The 21,103-nt window shown below is 47.2% G+C and overlaps 1 protein-coding gene across 1 annotated transcript; it reads left to right on the forward strand.

The window, feature by feature from the left end:
- Positions 1-3,634: 3,634 nt before the first annotated feature.
- On the forward strand, positions 3,635-6,342 carry LOC149401486 (Protein kinase superfamily protein). The gene has a single exon (XM_089612272.1). It carries the CDS (start codon positions 3,850-3,852, stop codon positions 5,689-5,691), a length of 1,842 nt encoding a protein of 613 aa, XP_089468398.1. The 5' UTR covers positions 3,635-3,849; the 3' UTR covers positions 5,692-6,342.
- The last annotated feature ends 14,761 nt before the right edge of the window (positions 6,343-21,103 follow it).

Here is a 21,103-nt window from a genome sequence, read left to right on the forward strand (position 1 = left end):
GATTTGACTTTAAAATATGAAATTTTTTATTGGAATCTTTTGGGAAATTGTTTTGTGATTCTTTTGGCTTTTGAATCGCTTAATCCGGTGCTAAAATGTGGGAGAACGAGTCGGATTTTCACATGGGTCTCTACCGGGTCGAAAATAACCCATCTAGAGGTTGAAGACGACTGAAAACGACAAGTCATTTTTGTTGTGACAGTTTTGTGTCGTTTTTCATATTACTCTCGTTTTCTTTTTCTGTCTCTTTTTGTGGTTATTATCAAGTTCAGTTTTGGGCTTTTATTTCAGATAGTTAAATAGATTAGAGATGTGCAATATCACCTTTCATTGGATGTGGTATATATATATATATATATATATATATATATATATATATATGTATGTATGTATGTATATATATATGTATGTATGTATATATTTATTTATTTAGAATATACCTTATGAGAATATTTTTGGGAGAATAGAATAAATAATCTTGATATATGCTATTCAATTTTATTTGCATTATAAAAGTATTTTATGCAAATATTAAGTTGAATTATATTGTGTTAATATGTCATTTATTTAGAATCATTTAGAAGTTATATGCTGTATAATTTTATTATTGTTTGAGACATGCATATAACATTTGGCAATTTAATGACTAACACAATATTATTTATTTTAGTTATATTATTTTGTGATTAATATGATCTTTATTAATTAGAGAGTAGCCACAACATCTTTAATTAATCTAGGTTGTATATTTAGAATTAAAATCACATTAACATAATAATTGTGCTTAATCATATGCTATATTATGAAATCTATCCACATGAATTTTGTAATATTTGTATGATTTTAACTAGGGTAAAATATCAAATTATATTTCCTAATTAACCCACATGTATTAGGAAAAGGAACACAGTTTGATAGTTTTATCATAATCGTGTGAATCTAATTGAATTAGAAACTTTAGTCCACATGCAAGTTTTATGTCTTTAGATTAATTGAGTAAAACATGTTTTGCATTGGTAAATCATGATATAGTTATTTTCTTCAAAAACATATTTTAATAAGCTTAATAACTCCATTTACGGTTTGAAACAAGCCTCCCACCAATGGTATTTGAAGTTCCATGATGTTATCACTTCATTTGGTTTTGAAGAGAATGTCATGGATCAATGTATATACCAAAAGGTTAGTGGGAGGAAGATATGTTTCCTTGTTTTATATGTGGATGATATTTTGCTTGCAACTAATGATAATGAAATACTATATGAGTTGAAACAGTTTCTTTCAAAGAACTTTGATATGAAAGATATGGGTGAGGCATCTTATGTTATTGGCATTAAGATCCATAGGGAAAGATCACGAGGCAGTTTGGGTTTGTCTCAAGAGACCTATATCAACATAGTTCTTGAGAGATTTCGGATGAAAGATTGTTCACCAAGTGTAGCACCCATTGTGAAGGGTGATAAATTCAGTTTGGACCAATGTCCGAAAAATGACCTTGAGAGGGAACAGATGAAGAATATTCCATACGCTTCCGCTGTAGGAAACCTTATGTATGCTCAGGTTTGTACCAGACTTGACAATGCATATGTTGTTGGAGTATTGAGTAGATATCAGAGTAACACAGGTCTTGACCATTGGAAAGCTGCAAAGAAGGTTATGAGATACCTTCAAGGAACAAAGGATTCCATGCTTATGTTAAGACGGACCGATGAATTGGAAGTGGTTAGCTACTCTGACGCTGACTACGTTGGCTGCATTGATTCAAGAAATTCCACTTCAGGATATGTTTTTATGCTAGCTGGCGGAGCCGTGTCTTGAAGAAGCACAAAGCAGACATTGACTGCTACTTCCACTATGGAGGCTGAGTTCGTATCGTGTTTTGAAGCTACATCGCATTGTGTTTGGTTGAAGAGTTTTATATCTGGGCTTAAAGTTGTAGACTCTATTTCTAGGCCTATTAAGATGTATTGTGACAACTCGGCTGCTATCTTTATGGCTAAGTATAAAAAAAATGGAAGTCGAAGCAAACATATTGACATCAAATATCTAGCCATAAGAGAACATGTTAACGATGATAAAGTGGTCATCCAACACATTAGCACCGAGTTGATGATTGCCGATCCTTTGACTAAAGGCATGCCACCAAAGAAATTTAAGGATCATGTAGAAAACATGGGACTTGGTTCCATGATGTAATTTTTCATTGTACGCTACATTTCTTCTTAAGAAACTCATATTAAGTTTGATTTTCTCATATAATTGTGCACATTCATTTTAATTTCTTGAGAAATATCGTTTAAGTGGACCTGGAATAAACATATGGTTTATTCACTAAAGAATAAGAAGGCTATTGAGATGAGAGACTTAATATATTGTATGGACCAAGTGGGAGAATGTAAGATTATTTCTTTTTAACGAAAGAATATTTCCTTATACACTTAAGGAATTAATATGGAAATAATCTCCACTCATTATGGTCCATATATATGATAATAAACTCATTAATTCTGATCAAATCGCGCTCATATTAATGTCAGAAATCAAACCACAATCCCTTAATTATGGGATCGCAATATTCTCCATTGATGGTTTGGAGCCTATAAATATGAGGATTTTGGGGTCCCTAAACTAACTCACACATTCAGAATACCAACGGCATCTAAAGGTGGGAGCGAGAGTTTAGAAGATCCTCAAAACAAGTCGCCGGAATCGGAGTCCGGAGCTCACCGAAAAAACACAACAATGGTCGGAGGTAAACCGATCATTTTCGCTTCCGTTTTAACGTGTTCATGTTGCTAGAACACATTTAGTATATGCGATAAGTTCTTACATCACAAAAGTCTTAATTAACGTGTTCATGTTGTTAGAACACATTTAGTATATGCGATAAGTTCTTACATCACAAAAGTCTTAAAACTTATCACTAACGTGCGCTATGTGTGTAGGTTTGGGATAACGACAAATAGTGTGGATTCTGCTACAACACCCACGTGACTTGCATGAGCCCGTTGGATTTGCACTTCTGAGCTAATTTCCTTTTTATTTTTATTTCCTATGATATTTTAAATATACATTTATGTCGTCGATTAGTACAAAAAATAATATGCTGTGTTTGCTTTCTATCATGACAATTTTTTTAATTTTATCTTGAATTTTATTTGATTATGATAACAGCAGGACAAAATAAATAAAATAATGTAATGTCATTAATTGTAGAAGAAAGCAACACATACTCTTTTTAGCTAAAAAAAAAACTCTACAATTTCTAGTTAATGCGTGACTTTTTAGAAACCTATTAATCTATTATTTATGATTATGCTACTATGATATATTTGATATGTTTTTTTTTATTGAATTATGCTCATTTCAATAACTATCTTTAATTGCAAGGAACAAGCAGCTTGTGGACCAAAAACATATTCTTAATCACTTGGCAATGTGCTCGGTCCGCGTCCTATCACGCGCGCACTAAAATGCCCAAACTGTCATTGTTATAACATTATCCAATAAAAGCATACCACGTGTCAATAACTCAAACCCATTGATATTTTAAAATTTAATTTACCAGGTTTTTATTTATTTATTGAATACATAACTACATATAAATATAATAATTTATTTATTTATTGATGTGGATGACTTTGGAGTTTGGACTTTGGATAGATATTAGATATAGAAAAAGAAAGAAAAGCAGTTTGGCTCTGAAACTTAGCTCAGTTTGCTCGTGCTTCTGAAAGAGAGAATCGAAGAACAAAGAACAAAGAACAAAGAAAAAGAAAGAAAACCAGGCTCAGCTCAGAAAATGAATATTCCCTGAATACCATTCGTTCCTCAACTAATTAACCAACAATGCCATCACGTCCTGCTCCGGCCGATTTCACGGCGGAGATATCCACTCCGGAGCTCCCTCACCACAAGTATCACCACCACAACAGCCACCGGGTCCTAATCCCCGTTCTCGCTGGAACCCTAGCTTTCGCCGTCATCGGCGTGTTATTCGCCGCCGTGTTCTTCGTCTACCGCAAGCTCTCGTACAACCGCACTGCTCCGTTCGAGCAAGGCCAGAGCGAGAAGAGCCATGGCCGGAATGCGGTCCAGAACAGCGGAAGCCTACAGCATAGGCGGTTCTCTTACTCTCTTCTCAGGCGAGCGACGGCGTCGTTCTCTCCGGCGAACCTCCTCGGCCACGGCGGCTTCGGGTCGGTGTACAAGGCGATGCTACCTTCCGGCGAGTCCTTGGCCGTCAAAGTGATGGATTCGGAGGGCTCGATTCAAGGCGAGAGGGAGTTTCAGAACGAGCTGTCGCTGGCACTAAACCTCTTCTCGCCTCAGATTCTCTCTCTCCTAGGGTTTTCGACCGATAGCCGAGGTAAGAAGATGCTTCTGGTGTACGAGCTGATGCCGAATCGGAGCCTCCAAGAGGCGCTGTTCGACGGGAAGTGCTCCGAGATCGCGGACTGGAAAAGGCGGTTCCGCATTGCTCTGGATGTAGCCCTAGGGCTGGAATACCTCCACCACGGCTGCGATCCGCCGGTGATTCACGGCGACGTGAAGCCGAGCAACGTCCTTCTGGACTCCGACTTCGCCGCCAAGATCGGCGACTTCGGCCTGGCGCGGCTGAAGACGGAGGATCCGGAGCACAGCCACGGCGTGGTGGTCGAGGAAGAAGGAGAGGAGGCTGAGGAGAGCAAGAAGACGGAGAGGGATCGGGAATTCGACAACGGATCTATCGTCGAGGAGGAGACGGAATCCGCAAGCGGATTCGACCGGTCGCCGAGAGTCTCGGAGGCCTCGCCGAGCGATGACCACGCCGGACGGAGGAAGGGCGGCAGCAGCAGCACCACCAGAGACTGGTGGTGGAAGCAGGACAACAGCGGCGAGTCAGGCTCCGGGAGAGTGAAGGACTACGTGATGGAGTGGATCGGAAACGAGATCAGCAAGGAAGGCCCGGGGAGTGGCGCCGAACCCGAACCTCCGTCGAAGAAGAAACGAAGAAAGAGGCTGGAGTGGTGGTCGTCAATGGAGGACGAGAAGCGAAACAAGAAAAAGAAGAAGAAGAAGAAGAAGCAGCCGAGAGAATGGTGGAAGGAAGAGTTCTGCGAAGAGCTCACGAGGAAGCAGAAGAAGAAGATGAAGAGCAAGAGCAAGAGCAGCCGGGGAAGCATAGACTGGTGGGCGGAAGGAATCAGCGGCGAGATCCGACGAAACAGCCATGACTGGACTGCGAGCTCGGAGATCCCGAAGAGCGGGAACATAAGCAGCACTCCGAGCATGAGAGGGACGGTGTGCTACGTGGCGCCGGAGTATGGCGGCGGAGGCCACCTGTCGGAAAAGTGTGACGTGTACAGCTACGGCGTCCTCATGCTCGTCCTGGTCTCCGGGCGCAGGCCGCTCCAGGTCACAGCGTCGCCAATGTCGGAGTTCGAGCGCGCCAACCTCACGTCCTGGGCGCGCCAGCTGGCACGCAATGGCCGGCTCTTGGACCTCCTCGACCCGGCACTCCACTCGGTCCAGAAGGAAGAGGGTTTGCTCTGCCTCACCATCGCGCTCCTCTGCCTCCAGAGGACGCCCGCAAAGAGGCCCTCCATGAAGGACATTGTCGGAATGCTCTCCGGGGAATCCGAGACCCCGCATTTGCCCTTCGAGTTCTCGCCTTCCCCGCCTTCCAGTTTTCAGTTCAAGGCCCGGTGAGAACGCCATTGCCTTTTTTTTTTCACTTTCTTAATTTATTTTTGTTTTATTACCATTACCACTTTTGATGATTAACTGTGTAGAGAGAGTGCAGTGTTTCTAATCTGTCATAGTATGATCAATGATGATGGTTTCAATTGCATAGTTTTTTCATTACAACTTTGCTTCTTTGTAATTTGATTTGGAAGACTAGCTTTAGGTATAGTAAAAGCCAAGTAGCCCTTTTGCTTCGCCGATAAGTTGTTGAATTTTTTTGAGGAACTCATGAGAGTTCAAGTCAACAAAAGTGAGGCTCTTCTTTTGCTTCATTAATTTGTTAATTAATGAGGCTGTAGTGAACAAAAAAACCCCCCTTCTTTCTTTCCTGTGTAACTGGTAGGCCAGGAAAGGCGTTTTTCTTTTATTTATGGGTCATCAGGTAGGTACCTTTTCGTGAGTAGATGTATATTTTCGTGCTAAAGAAGCATCAAATTCAGTGAAAAAGGGAAGAAATGTTGGTCCCATTAGCTTTACCTTTGGCTTTACAAAGTGATTATGTAAGTAAAGTAAGTAGGTATTGATTGAGAAAGCTAAGACCTTGTCGCCATTTGGTTGTGTAAGTTGTTGTAACCAACGGATTGAAAGAAACTGAGTGAGTGGTGTTGATTCGAAGCTATTATGTCAACTGTTTTCGCTGATTTTTTATTCTTCTAATCCAAGCTTAAATGCGTTTACCAAAATTATAAATAAATGCTACATAGTCTGGTACGCATCTTCATCAACCCTACTCCTATATTCTTGTGAAAAATTTGGTCCTAAAAAAAAGAAGCAAAGATACTAATTGTTTAATTAACTTGGGACGACGATACAGTATGTAATTTAGCTTGTATTGCATGACGTGTTATTTACTTGCAAATGCAAAGATTTTGTAGCTTGAGTTGAACGCTAGGTGTAAACTTAAGTGTTTGACAAAGTATAGGGATTAATGGTTATACTTATGCTAGGCATTCAGCTGTTTCTAAAGTCTAAACCGATTAAAAAAAAGCTGCGTCTAAATAGTTGACTTAGTGGCATTCCGGAATATTATTTAGATATTTTTGTTTTCGAAGAAAGAATATTATTTAGATAGACTATAAGAAAGATTTATTTCCAACAAAATAACTAATATTTAACGACTTTTAAAATTCAATTTATTATTATTTATCTATTTTCAATTTACAACAATATCAATTTCACTTATCCTTATTTCTATACCTCTCGTCATTCAACCTAACAAAAAAACAATTCATAACTAATCGTTTGAACCACAAATTTCGACAAACTTTGAAGCTCACAATAATACTATTTTGACAGCGGCGAAGACATACTTCTCTGACCGGAGTAGATCGTCTAAACAAATGACGGGTTATAATATATCAATTATGGTTTATAACACATCAACACTAGTGATTATATAATGAAACTTTGGAGAGTACAGTATTAATCTATAGTTTATTAGACAAAAAAATTAACAACTTATTCGAAACCGAGGCTGTTCAAAATATGCCGAGGCTATTCTTCGCATTCTCTTGTGCCGAGTATGGCAGACCGGGCATTCTTCTTTGGCACAACACGATTGATGGCGAGTACTCGGTTCGAAAGGGTTATCACTTGGCAATTGACAATGTGAATCGGGCTTCCCTATCGGATACTCACCAAGCCTGAGGATGGTGGACAAAGTACGACTATTTACATGGCGGCTGTGTTAGAAAATGGTGGAATTTGACCAATCTGTTATAAAAAGAAAACCCCCTTATTGAAGCTCCTATGACCCTTGTATCGTAAGGTACCGGAAGTCGAGCTTAGCTTGGCATATATGTAATAATAGGGATGAGGCGTAATCCTGGAAGAGAATCTGTGAGCCTAAGGTCGTGGTAGAGTGGGTTTATGGTCACTGTTGCGAAAATTCTCGCACACCCAAGTGCACATGGTCGCAATAGTAATAAATTGTAAGAACGAGTCGATCCCACAGTTAGATAAATAAGAAATCCGATGATCACAAGCCAATATAGAACTAAAGATAGTTGATGGAACTGTTGTCACAAAAATTCATTAACAAGTCACAAAATTAAACAATTAGATAACATGAAATTTCTAATGGATGAAGGGAAGGACTATAGTCCACGGGTCACATTATACAATTTGGATTCATTGAAATAAGAAAAAAAACAAGCTATTGAGGTTCACACAGTTTACTACTCATACTCACTTTAATAGTATTGATAAATCTCTCTCGAGCATCTAACAACCTAAACCGATACCGGAATTTCATCTCTCGATCTCAACTCCTAACAAGCACGGCAAGCGTTAAAATCAAGAGTATTCACACGAGTCTAAAACAGCCTAGCTATGTCTAGCCTAGGAATGTATTCTAGTAACCCAAAATAAAAGCACAACAACCTAATATTTCTCAAGAATTAGAATCGAAAATAAATCAAGCATGAGTTCATGACATTCATACAAGCATTAAGCATGGTTTTGGACTAAGTAAAAGTGATGAGAATAACAACAAGTTAGCAATTCTAATGAGGTGAATCCTACATCGTTATGAACGCGCTACACCATAGCCCTATATGAGATTAGTTCATGTTGATAACAATAACAATAATGATACACAAAGATGAACACAAGAACAATAGAGCAAAAGACATCATAAACATATGGAAAACTTGAATTAAAAAGAGTAAGAGATAGAGAATAGAACACTGATTAAGATTGTAGCAATGGTAGAACTCAACAACTCAATCTTTGTCTTCAAAAATGAGCCACAAAGTATGAACAAAGTCTGGAAAAACTTAGGAGAAAAAGAAAATAGAAATATGAGAAGTTGTTTTTGATAGATTCCAAAATGTCTCTAGCCTTGCATGCCTTAGTCTGAAAGCATTTGTCTTTTTAAGGCTGAAGGGGCTTATTTTCGGAGCAATCTGGGCCTTTCAATCGCATCCAATGGCTGAAAAATCGCTTTCAAAATTGATGAGAACAAAGTCTGACACGACGATCGCGCGCCGCGCGCTTCACCTTGCGCACCGCGCGGTCCTGTTTTTTGCTTCTACGCGTTCCGCGCGTAAGACTCTGTGTGTTAAAGGTGTAGATTTTCCACTCCGCGCAATGCGAAATGGACCTCGCGGCACGCGGAGTTGGAAAATTTGTTTCCTTCGCTTCTTTTCTTCGTTTTGACTCCGATTAGCTTATTTTTCCATAGTGAGACCCCAAACACTAGTAAAACCCACATAGACCTGGAAATCCATCAAAACACTCTAAAAACAATTAAAATCCTCGAGGACTCGTTGGTTTTAGGCTCGGAAAATAGGAGTTTTATGCGTGATTAACGCAACCTATCAGTTACCTCGACAATTTCCAGGAAGTCGACCATTTGAATGTCTTGTTCGGTCTTAAACTTGGCTGCCTCTAGAACCATGTAAAATGGATGTTCGAACTAACCCCGACGACTAGTACAAAATCATCCGACCAAATTCAACATTTTAAGAGAGAGATAAACGTTGAAAATAAGAAGCTCGAATTCCAATGGTCATGCACAGCCTTGGAAGTGCCACCAAACTTGGAAGTTGCATCTTTATATTTCCTAGCATCTTTCTATTTCCTAGATTTTTTTTCTCATTGTTTCCATGTAAAGTAATTATTATACTTTTCATATTCTTGTATAAATAGAGGATTCACCTCTCATAAATAAACTCTCTCTGAAGTTCATATCTAAACATGGTATCAGAGCAGCCAAAAAAATTCAATCACCATGAACACCTTCGAAAACTCATCCGCCTTCAACACCACTTCGTCCACCTCGCAAACCTGTTGGAATCGATCTAGGGTTTGAGAAAATAATTAACGCTTCGGTAAGCGGCGGAATTTTAAAAATGTTCTTTTTACAAGTAAAACAGTTTTTACTAACCTAGACAAGTGCAAGTACATGTAATTAAAAACCAATATGAGCTAGAAGTTTACTAACCTTTCTTGAAGCTTGAACTTTGAAGAAGCTTGTGGAAAGTTTGCAACGCTCGTCTTCCCTCGCAGCACGTCTCTCTTCCTTTCCTCGGCACCTCGAGCAACCACGAAAGTTTCTATCACTAAATCACTCGAAAAGAAGGAATCAGTGAGTGGGCACTTTTAAACACTACGACTTAAGAACGAGTCTCGAAGTCGCAGAGCTAAACACTAGGTCGAGTGAGGACCTAGGTGCCAAAACAAGAAAAATCGAAAATAAACTAGAAAGAGAGAGAGAGAGGAGTTCGGCCAACAATGTCTAGAGAGAGAGTCTCTCAATTTCTAACTTATGTTGAATGAATAAAATGAAGGGAATGAGGGTCCTATTTATAGGAGAGGGGTTGGCCTTGGAAAGAAGTAGTTTCCTGTTATTTTCCAAGCCTTTATGAGCAATCTTTTATTACCCATACCTATCAATATAGGCGCCCATCTCATACAATCCACAAGGGATTAGTTTCCTCTTTTGTTTCCCTTCTTGGTTGCCTTGGCCGATTCTCCTTGTTTCCTCATAGAGGAAATTTGTTTCCTCTTTTTCTTTTGGCAAGTATCTTGATACATTTATGCACAAAATATTCTCTTTCTCTTGGGTATTTTGGGCGCCCATCTCTCATCTAGAAGGAGCTTCTAGAAGCTTCTTCATTTGTTCATGACAACATGAGAAAAGCCCATTAAGAATTTTCAATAAAATTCTTATGAAATGAAATTAATTCACAAGGCCCAATAATCAAGTTATGGCCGAGTGACATTAAGTCATCAAATGAACTTGCCAAAAAATTTATTGACATTCATTTCATCACATGTCTCAAAAGACAAAAATACCCTTTTGACTATTTTTGTTCTTGTTTTGACTTAGCTTCCAGTTTAACTATTCCTATCGATGTGATTCGTGACAGTGACCTCATGGACCCAAATGAACAAAGCTTGAGCTAAACACTTGGACTCAAAAGTTCACAAACCTTTTCCAAGTTTAGCTTAATGCCAACTGACTCCATTAAAGAGCTGACACTGAAAATCTCTCGGTTCAAATGAATTTATTTTCTACTCAAGAATTCGACCTAATTATGATGAGCGGATCCACTGAATATTATCTATGTTTACCCTTCATGAATGTCATCAGCTAGTCGGGATTTACTAAATTACCATTTTACCCTTCTAGCTGTTATTTCCTCAACTCCTTTGTCGCTTGTGAATAAGTTAGAAACAATGTATTGACGAGGAGCTAACAAGTCACATTGTTTCATCCAAAAGAGTCAGGACTCAATTTGGACACTGGCCAGTTCATTTATTCACACTCCAAGGAACAAAGCATGAGGTGACATACATTGCATTTCAGCAATCTTGTACATGAATTCCATATCTATGAGAACTTCACAAAGTTACTCATGACAGACTCACAACTTAGTACTTCACCAATAGGCCTTGTTCGGAATCACATAGTGAGTCCGAACTTTGACTTTCTCAAATGAGAATACTAAGGTGTGAAATGGCATGTCTCATTTCAGGATTAAGGTAAGCATGATGCAATTCATACATAGTGACTTCGAGACATAAGAGGTTAAATGGTTTGTTCTTATATTGTCTCTAGAAGTGCACTGGTCAATTCAGTACCTTCGGAAGATACCTAGAAGAACTATAGAGTCCCCGACTCTCAATGCCTCATAACCAGACATCATAGATTCTTCTAACAATCATACTGAGGTCAATAGTCTTTTGACCCTAAGATTGCGAATATATCGTTTTAAGCAAACTACGAAGAGTTTGTTCATGCAAATCTACATTTGTCTCTTCGTAAGTTGTTAAGTTTGTTTATGGACTAAAAGACTAAGGTTTTATCATAAAGCTTCAAACAAAGAAAGAATGAATGAACGTTTCAACTTTATTAATGAATAGATAGGCAATTACAAGCAAGAGTCTTCATGAGACTTTATTACATCAAATGTACAAAATAAAGACTACAACTCTTCTTGTGGGCACCATTGACAACAAAACCATGCTCGCTAGTCAAACTCCGATTCATTCTCCTAACATATCACGAGTCACAAGCTCAATGACCACAAATTTCTACAGTGGTCTCAATCTGTGCTCATGTTCATCTCGGGACGAAGCAAAGACGACTATCTCACCGGCACAGTTACAGCTCCGAAGTGTGAAGATCTGGCGTTCAAGAGTTGGAAGGCTAAGAACAATATGGTGATGTCTTGGCTCATAAACTCCATGCACCCTGAAATCGGGGAAACCTTCCTTCTTTACTCCACAGCAGCGGAAATTTTGCAAGCAGCTAGAGAAATCTTCTCCAACTCAGAAGATGTGTCCAAACTTTTTGAAACTGAGAATACACTCCACGACCTTCGTCAATGAGAGATGTTTGTTACTCAGTTTTTCAGTTCGCTCACACATCTATGGCAAAAGATCGATCTCTACGAACATCACTAGTGGACCTGCCATGAGGACGCGAAGCTCTAGCACAGGATCCTGGAGACCAAACATGTGTTTAAAATGTTATCCGGACTCAATAAAGACCTTGACGAGGTCAGAGGACGGATAGTCAGTACTAAACCACTACCATCTCTCTGGGAAGCGTTCTTTGCGGTTAGACATGAAGAAAGCAGAAGGAAAATCATGCTGTTACCGGTCCATCTCGGCCCGGTAGAGCAACGACGGCCGCGATAGTGACCCCCCCCCCCCGGGACTCCCCCGACGCACGGCCGACCCAGGGCCGGCCTTCGGCTCCATGGACGACCCAGGGTCGGCCTTCGGCTCCATGGCCGACCCAAGGCCGGCCTTCGGCTCCATGGCCGACCTCCGGCCTCATGAGCACGGCCTCCAGCTCCATGGCCGACCTCCGGCCTCATGAGCTTGGCCTCCAGCTCCATGGCCGACCTCCGGCCTCACAAGCTCGGCCTCCAGCTCCATGGCCGACCTCCGGCCTCATGAGCTCGACCTTCGGCTCCATGGCCGACCTCCGGCCTCATGAGCTCGGCCTTCGGCTCCATGGCCGACCTCCGGCCTCATGAGCTCGGCCTCCAGCTCCATGGCCGACCTCCGGCCTCATGAGCTCGGCCTCCAGCTCCATGGCCGACGTCCGGCCTCACGAGCTCGGCCTCCAGCTCCATGGCCGACCTCCGGCCTAATGAGCTCGGCCTTCGGCTCCATGGCCGACCTCCGGCCTCATGAGCTCGGCCTTCGGCTCCATGGCCGACCTCCGGCCTCACGAGCTCGGCCTCCAGCTCCATGGCCGACCTCCGGCCTCACGAGCTCGGCCTACGGCTCCATGGCCGACCTCCGGCCTCATGAGCTCGGCCTTCGGCTCCATGGCCGACCTCCGGCCTCATGAGCTCGGCCTTCGGCTCCACGGCCGACCTCCGGCCTCATGAGCTCGGCCTCCAGCTCCATGGTCGACCTCCGGCCTCATGAGCTCGGCCTCCAGCTCCATGGCTGACGTCCGGCCTCACGAGCTCGGCCTCCAGCTCCATGGGACCTCCGGCGTCATGAGTTCGGCCTTCGGCTCCATGGACGACCCAGGGTCGGCCTCCGGCTCCATGGACGACCCAAGGTCGGCCTCCGGCTCCATGGACGACCCAGGGTCGGCCTCCGGCTCCATGGCCGACCCAGGGCCGGCCTTCAGCTCCATGGACGATCCAGGGTCGGCCTCCGGCTCCATGGCCGACCCAGGGCCGGCCTTCAGCTCCATGGACGACCCAGGGTCGGCCTTCGGTTCCATGGCCGACCCAGGGCCGGCCTTCGGCTCCATGGACGACCCAGGGTCGGCCTCCGGCTCCATGGCCGACCTGGGGCCGGCCTTCAACTCCATGGACGACCCAGGGTCGGCCTTCGGCTCCACGGCCGATCCAGGGCCAGCCTTCGACCAAGGGGATGCCCAAAATGCCCCTCGGTCGCCTATAAATGCCGGGGTCCCCCCCCCCCCCCCCCCCCGGTCCAGGTAATCGATTCTTGAGTACTGAAACGCTGTCGAACTCGTACCTCGCTCGTTTCTCTCAAGTCTCGGCCCCTAAACACTTAAACCCTCTACAAACCACCTCAATCCTACTAATGTTGAGCGTCGGAGAGGTAAACAGAGGCAACCCCTTTGTTTCCCCTTTGTAGTTCACATATTCTCTATTGCTTTCCAGGTACCGAGACGAGGTGAACTTCTACCACGGCTAAGGGACGACTTGAGATATCAAGTCCGACACGCTCGAGTCAAGACGAGACCACTTGGTCCGGCCTTGGGTCTAACCGCCTTTGACTCCTAAATCGTTGTCCGAAAAACTGCGACAACATTTTGGCGCTAGAAGGAGGGGACCACCGACCTTAGCACACTCTCCCTTCCATTTCCTCACTTTCATTACACTTACGACTCTCGAGAGATGAGTCATATTCCCACGACCTCCGCTGGCACTCGAGCAACGAGCTCGAGGTACGGTCTTCGAAGCCTTGCTCACCGTCTTGAAGGGCAACCTCATGATAACGAGAGCCAGCCCCAAGACCCGGTGAACGACCCCGAGGCCGCGATCCGAGAGGATACGGCCCGGCGGCTCGCGGAGCTTCTTGACCGTCCCGGCGTCGACGGCTCGCTCATCGCCAATCTCCTCGGATACGACGTCGAGGATCGATCCGCCCGAGACGACTCCGACCCCGACAACGTGGGGGAGTCAAGGACCAATGAGGCAACTCCTAGCCTCGCCCAAACACGGCCCGAGAGGTCCAATGGTGCATTGGCCGATCCTTCGCACCCGGCGCGATGACAGGTATGGTCACAGTCCCGGGGACTCGCCCCCTCAGTTTCAAGAGGCGGCCGGACACGTCCCCTCGCCGAGGAGAGAGCGACCCTGGTGGATGATGGGGCCGATAGCCGAAGCGCTCGCCGGACGGTTCGACCAAGGGCGACCTCGCCTCGCCACGCAAAGAGCGTGGACCTTAGAGAGCGCTTGACGGCGCAGAGAAACTCCCGAGGGGAGGATCTCCGCCAAAGGCTCAACTCTCGGAGGGACGCGCTTCCCGCCGCAACTCTCGGCCGACTTCAGGCCAATGTCGTGGACCAAGCGTCCAACGAGCGCCAACCGGTGACTCCCGTGGCCCCGACGGTCGGCCCTACTAACGGGCTTGATATGGTCACGATGATTCAGAGCCTCCAAAACCAAATCATCGAGATGAGGGAGTCAGGGAGGCAACGGCCGTACGAAGGGATTGAGGAATCATACTCTCCCTTCGCCGCTCAAATCCTCGCGCAGCCTTGCGTGGGGAACTTCAAACTACCGTCCATCCCTCCCTATGATGGACGGACGGACCCAAACTTCCACATCCAACACTACGAGACGTGGATGACAATGCAAGGACAGACGGACGCCACCCTCTGTCAGGCCTTCAGCCTAACCCTTACAGGGTCGGGATTTGAGTGGTTCCGAAGCCTAAGGCCGGGGAGCATCTCGTCTTTCCGGGCCTTGCGAGAGGCTTTCCTTGCTCGATTCGCCACCCTCGTGGCGCAAAAGAAGTCGAAGACCCACCTCTTCTCCATCTGACAAGGGAGAGACAAGACACTGGGACAATACCTCGCCTGCTTCACCGAGGAGTCTCACAAAGTCAAAGGGTTCGACGATAAGGACGCCATCACGGCGATCACCGAGGGAGTGCGCAAGAGCGACTTCCTCAAATCCATTGTTGGAAAAGTCCCACGAGACATGGCAGAGCTAATGGCGAGAGCCCGCACGTATATGGGAATCGAGGACTATCTCGATGGCCGAGATGGCCAAAAGTCAGGAGGACAGGGTAGTCGCCACCGCGACGACCAGGACGGAGAACGCCCGGACCCTCGAAAGAGGAGGAATAAAGGAGGCCAGGCCCCTAACGGCCGCTCCCTCCCCGGGCCGAGGCCGCCGCATGTCGATAGCTTCCGAAAGTTCTCGACCTTTACTCCTCTGAATACTCCGTCGGAGCGGATCCTGGCCCTGCACCGTGACAAGCTGGGAAGTCCAACTCCTCTCACGAAGGATCCCGCCAAGAGGGATCGAAGTAAGTTCTGTGAATACCACCAGGATCACGGGAAAATGACGTCCGAATGCTATCAACTCAAGCGTCAGATTGAGGCCCTAATTCAAGATGGGAAACTGAAGGAATACGTCGCGATAGTCGTCTCTGCCCCATCGCCAACAACCTCGTCCGGAGAATCCTAATCGACAATGGGAGCTCCGCCGACATAATCTTCAAGTCGACGTTAGATAGGATGAAGCTATCCGGGATGAGACCGACCCCGATCTCGACCCCACTCTTCGGCTTCTCCGGGGAGAGGGTCATGACGGAGGGAACTATCGACCTCCCGGTTACCTTCGGTACCCCGGGAGGGCTCGAGGTTACCCACATCGTGTCGTTCCTTGTCGTGGATCAGCCCTCGGCATACAATATCATCGTCGGCCACCCGACTCTCAATCGGTTGAAGGCCATAACGTCCACGTACCATCTGATGATGAAGTTCCCGACCGAGAAGGGGATCGCCGTAATGCTGGGAGACTAGTCAATGGCGAGGATGTGCTACATCCAGGGCGTGGACGGAAAAGGGAAAGGAATGATGGTGAGCACCGTCTTCCAGCTCGGGGACAAATTCCCCTGCAAGATAGAGGAAGGAGGCACCTTCGGAGAACTGGACCAAAGGGACGATGTCGAGCGTCGAAAGGTGGAGACGCCGGACGACCTCGTTCCCGTCGTGTTGGACGACGCCAAGCCTGACCAAGTAGTCAAGGTAGGCGCCCAACTCCCGTCCGGGATCCGGGCCGAGCTCGCCGCCTTCCTCCGCGAGCATAAAGATGTCTTTGCGTGGACACACGCCGACATGCCGGGGATCGACCCCGAAATAATGGTTCACCGTCTCAATGACGACAAGAGAGTGGCCGAGCGCGTTCAACCGCGATGGACTTTCAGCGGGGAGAGGTACCAAGCCATTGGTGAAGAAGTTGACAAACTTCTCGCCGCCGACTTCATCAGGGAGGCGGAGCACCCCAAGTGGGTGTCCAATGTGGTGATGGTCAAGAAGCCAAACGGGAAGTGGCGGATCTGTATCGACTACAAAGATCTCAACAAGGCCTGCCCAAAAGATAGCTTCCCTCTCCCGAGGATCGAGCAACTTGTGGACGCTACGGCGGGCCACGAGTTATTGAGCTTCATGGACGCCTACTCGGGCTATAATCAGATCCGCATGCACGAGCCGGATCAGATCAAGACCACCTTTGTTACGAACCGCGGACTCTATTGCTAGAAGGTCATGCCCTTTGGCCTAAAAAATGCGGGGGCAACGTATCAAAGGTTGGTGAACCGAATGTTCGCCAATCAAATTGGAAAAACCATGGAGGTCTACGTGGACGATATGCTCGTCAAAAGCCTCAAGGCCCACGACCACGTTCAAGACCTAAGAGAGATGTTTGCGATCCTGCGACGCTACAAGATGAAGCTCAACCCCAACAAGTGTGCCTTTGGGGTCGAGTCCGGAAAATTCTTGGGCTACATGGTTAGCCGCCGTGGGATCGAGGCTAACCCTGAGAAGATTAGGGCGATCTTAGAGATGAGGTCGCCGCAGAAAGTGAAAGAAGTTCAGAGTCTGACAGGAAGGATCGCCGCCCTGACGCGATTCGTGTCCAAGGCCACCGATAAGTGCCAACCGTTTTTCAAGGCACTGAAGAAGACCGACGGGTTCGTGTGGACGGAGGAGTGCGCGGAAGCATTCCGCGAAATGAAAGCCTATTTCGCCTCCCCCCGTTCCTTGCAAAGCCGAATAATGGCGAAACCTTGTATATCTACCTCGCGGTCTCCAACAGGGCCGTGAGCGCGGTTCTCATACGCGAAGAAGACAAGGTGCAATGGCCGACCTATTACGTTAGCAAGGCGCTCCTCGACGCCGAGACTTGATACCCGGAAATCGAGAGATTGTCCCTCGCCCTCGTCATGAGCGCGAGAAAACTCCGACCCTACTTTCAGGCGCACCCCATTGTGGTCCGCACGGGACATCCCATCGAGAAGGCCCTTCAAAAAGGGACCTCCTCTCGAATGGCCATATGGTCCCAAGAGTTGGGCGAGTACGGGGTCGAGTTCCAACCGAGAACCGCCATCAAGGGCCAAGCCCTCGCCGACTTCGTAGCCGAGTTCACATGCGCGCCCTCAACTGACGAGGGGGACAAAGGTGATGAGGGCAGAGAAGACAAAGAGGACGACTTGCACGCGGATGGCGCGTCAAACGCCCGGGGGGCTGGCGCCGACGTTGTGCTCACAAATCCCGATAGGGAAAAATTGAGATACGCCCTGCGGTTCGAGTTCAAGGCTTCCAACAACGAGGCAGAGTACGAGGCTCTGATCGTTGGCTTGGAGCTAGCAAACAAGCTAGGTGTCCAAAACCTGCGCATCCACTGCGACTCGCAATTGATTGTGAACCAGGTTAAGGGTGACTACGCCGCAAAAGAGCCAAACATGGTCGCGTACTTGTCCAAGACCCAAAAGAACCTAGAGGCCCTGTCATGGTTCGAGATCGTCCAAGTTCCTCGAGAAGCGAACATCGACGCTGACGCCCTGGCTCGCCTCGTGTCTGGGATAGACGAGGAGGGCGAAGGCAGCGTCCCGATCGAAGTGTTGACCCGACCCTACGTCTCGAGAAGCGACGTAGGGGTAGTTGACGAGACTCCACCTCCCTCATGGATGACTCCGCTCGTGGAATTCCTTAAGCGAGGAGTCGTCCCCGAAGACAAAGAAGAGGCCAAAAAGCCGAGAAGCTTGGCGCCGAAGTACACGATGAGGGAGGACAACTTGTTCAAGAGAGGCTACTCTATGCCCCTCCTCCGCTGCTTGACCGAGGTCGAGGCGAAGAAAGCGCTCCGTGAAGTGCACGAAGGGGTGTGCGGAAATCATGCCGCCGGACAATCTTTGGCATTGAAGCTCCTAAGGCTCGGATATTTTTGGCCAACCTTGAAAAAGGACTCCCACGAGTGGGCCAAAAAATGCGACAATTGCCGAAGGTTCGCTCACATCCCGCGCCAAGTGCCTGCCCCGCTATGTCCGATCATCGTACCACGACCCTTCGCGAAATGGGGAATCGACCTCATTGGCGAGCTACCCATGGCCCCGAGGCAATACAAGCATGCGATCGTGGCAATCGACTATTTCACGAAGTGGGTAGAGGCCGAACCGCTGGCGAAGATCACCGAGGCAAACACGACGAGCTTCATCTGGAAGAACATTGTCTGCCGCTTCGGGATCCCCGCGTCAGTTGTGACCGACAACGGAAAGCAATTTGACAATGCGCACCTCCGAGAAATGTGCGAATAGTTGGGCATTAGCAAGACTTTCTCTTCTCCCCGCCATCCTCAAGCCAACGGTCAGGTAGAGGCGGTCAACAAAACGATCAAGGAGAATCTGAAGAAGAAGCTGGAGGAGAGAAAGGGGGCTTGGGCCGACGAGCTTCCCATGGTCCTATGGGCATACCGAACCACCGCGCGAAACGCGACCGGCGAAACCCCTTTCGCTCTCGCGTTCCGCGTCGAGGCCGTGGTACCCGTCGAGACCAAGCTGCCAACCCTGCGCGTCGAGGAATACGAAGAGGCCGCCAACAACGACGCAATCAGGCTCGAGCTGGACCTCATAGATGAGAAGAGGGCGGACGCGCTCACCCGTCTTGCTGCACAAAAGAGGAAGGTCGAGAAGTACTACAACTCCAAGGTCAAGCTGCGACGGTTCGCCGACGGAAGCCTCGTCCTCAGAAGGGTGTTCCAAAACACCAAGGTGCAAGGAGCGGGAGTTCTGGGTCCCACCTGGGAAGGCCCGTATCGTGTGCGCCGAGCCATTCACAACGGCACGTACGAGCTCGAGAACCTGGAAGGACTCGTGTTCACGCACCCGTGGAACGCGGAGCACCTGCGGCAATACTACCAATAGAGGCACCACATCCCCGACCTGCAATTATTTTCATTTTGTTTTCATATTTCATATTTCAAGTACGGCCAACGGCCTGGGAATGTAATTTTTAACTATTTCAACATTATAATTGAATTACATTTCGCTTCGACATCTTCACCTTATTGTATTACAATTTCTCGTCTCTTCTACGAGCACCCAAGAAACTCGGGGGGCTAACGAGGATAAAATGAGGATAACAAGCTCATTTTTCACAAACTCTTTTTTCGCGCGACACACTCGCACAATAACACGTTTTACGCGCCGAAAGGTAGCGAAACGTCAACAAATCGGATCCGCGCACCGGACCTCCGACCCCCACGCGACGTTTTCACACGACTCCACGTTTTACGCGCCGAAAGGTAGCGGAACGTCAACAAGTCGGATCCGCGCACCGGACCTCCGACCCTCGTGCGACGCTCTCGCACAATTCCACGCCCCGCACACCGATAGGCAATGGGGCGTCGGTGGATCGCGTTCGCGCACCGGACCGCCGATCCCGGCAGTCAAAACCCAAAACGTGACACGCGTACCGACAAGTACCACGCTCACTGGGAACTGCGTCCACAACAAGCTCGTCCCGATACGCACGCCGATAGGTAGCGTACTCGCCGGAAGATGAGCGCGACGGCCACCCAGCTCGCACACGCCGATAGGCGACGGGTCACGAATGGATGGCCAAGAGTCGCACCCGTCGGACGAATCTGGTCTAGCCAGCGTCCGCGGGAAACTTCGCCGCCAAGGGCGGCAGTAAGCCGTGCAAACCGGTTACGCCGGGTATGGTAAGCCGGGCTCGTAAGACACGCACCAATCACATCGCGCGAATCTATTATGCTAAGCATAGCAAGTCGAGAAAATAAGACGCATAACAGACGAAAAAGCTTTAACTAAAGCAAACAATGTTGTACGAGCAATCCAACAAGAAAAGTGTGAGAGTACGGCAAACTTCGAACGAAAGAAAACCATAACAAAAATCCGTAAGAAAACACGTGCAAGCGCTAAACAAGTGCGCGAAAAACCGAAGAAAACTTGGCTACTCTGAGCCGAAGTCGATCTGCTCTTCGTCGTCTTCGGGGCGAGGGGCGCCAGACCCGTCAATGGCTTCTCCGTCGAGTTGACGGTTCGTCCACTGGGCGGCTTCCGCGGGGGCTTGAGGACGCAGGTCGTCCTCCGGCGGCTCATCGTCCAGGGGAGGGAACATGACATCGAAGAAGGAAAACGTGGTCCCGCGAGACACGTTCTCCTTCGCGGTCGCATCTCGGACCCGTTTGGCTGCCTCGTAACGAGCCACCTCCAGCGCGAGGTCCCGGTCATCCTCCAAGTCTATCTTGGATCGCACGGCGTCGTCTTTTTCCTCAACGAGGATCTGCACCTCCGCCCGCAAAGTATCCCTCTCCCTCTCGGCCTTGACCCGAGAGATCTCGCTCACTGACAGTCGAGCGTGGGCGATGCTCAGCTCCTCGTCCCGGCT

Source organism: Urtica dioica, chromosome 4, assembly GCF_054948205.1.
Source record: "Urtica dioica subsp. dioica isolate 48M chromosome 4, U.dioica_male_clone48M_v1_H2, whole genome shotgun sequence".
Lineage (NCBI taxonomy): Eukaryota > Viridiplantae > Streptophyta > Magnoliopsida > Rosales > Urticaceae > Urtica > Urtica dioica.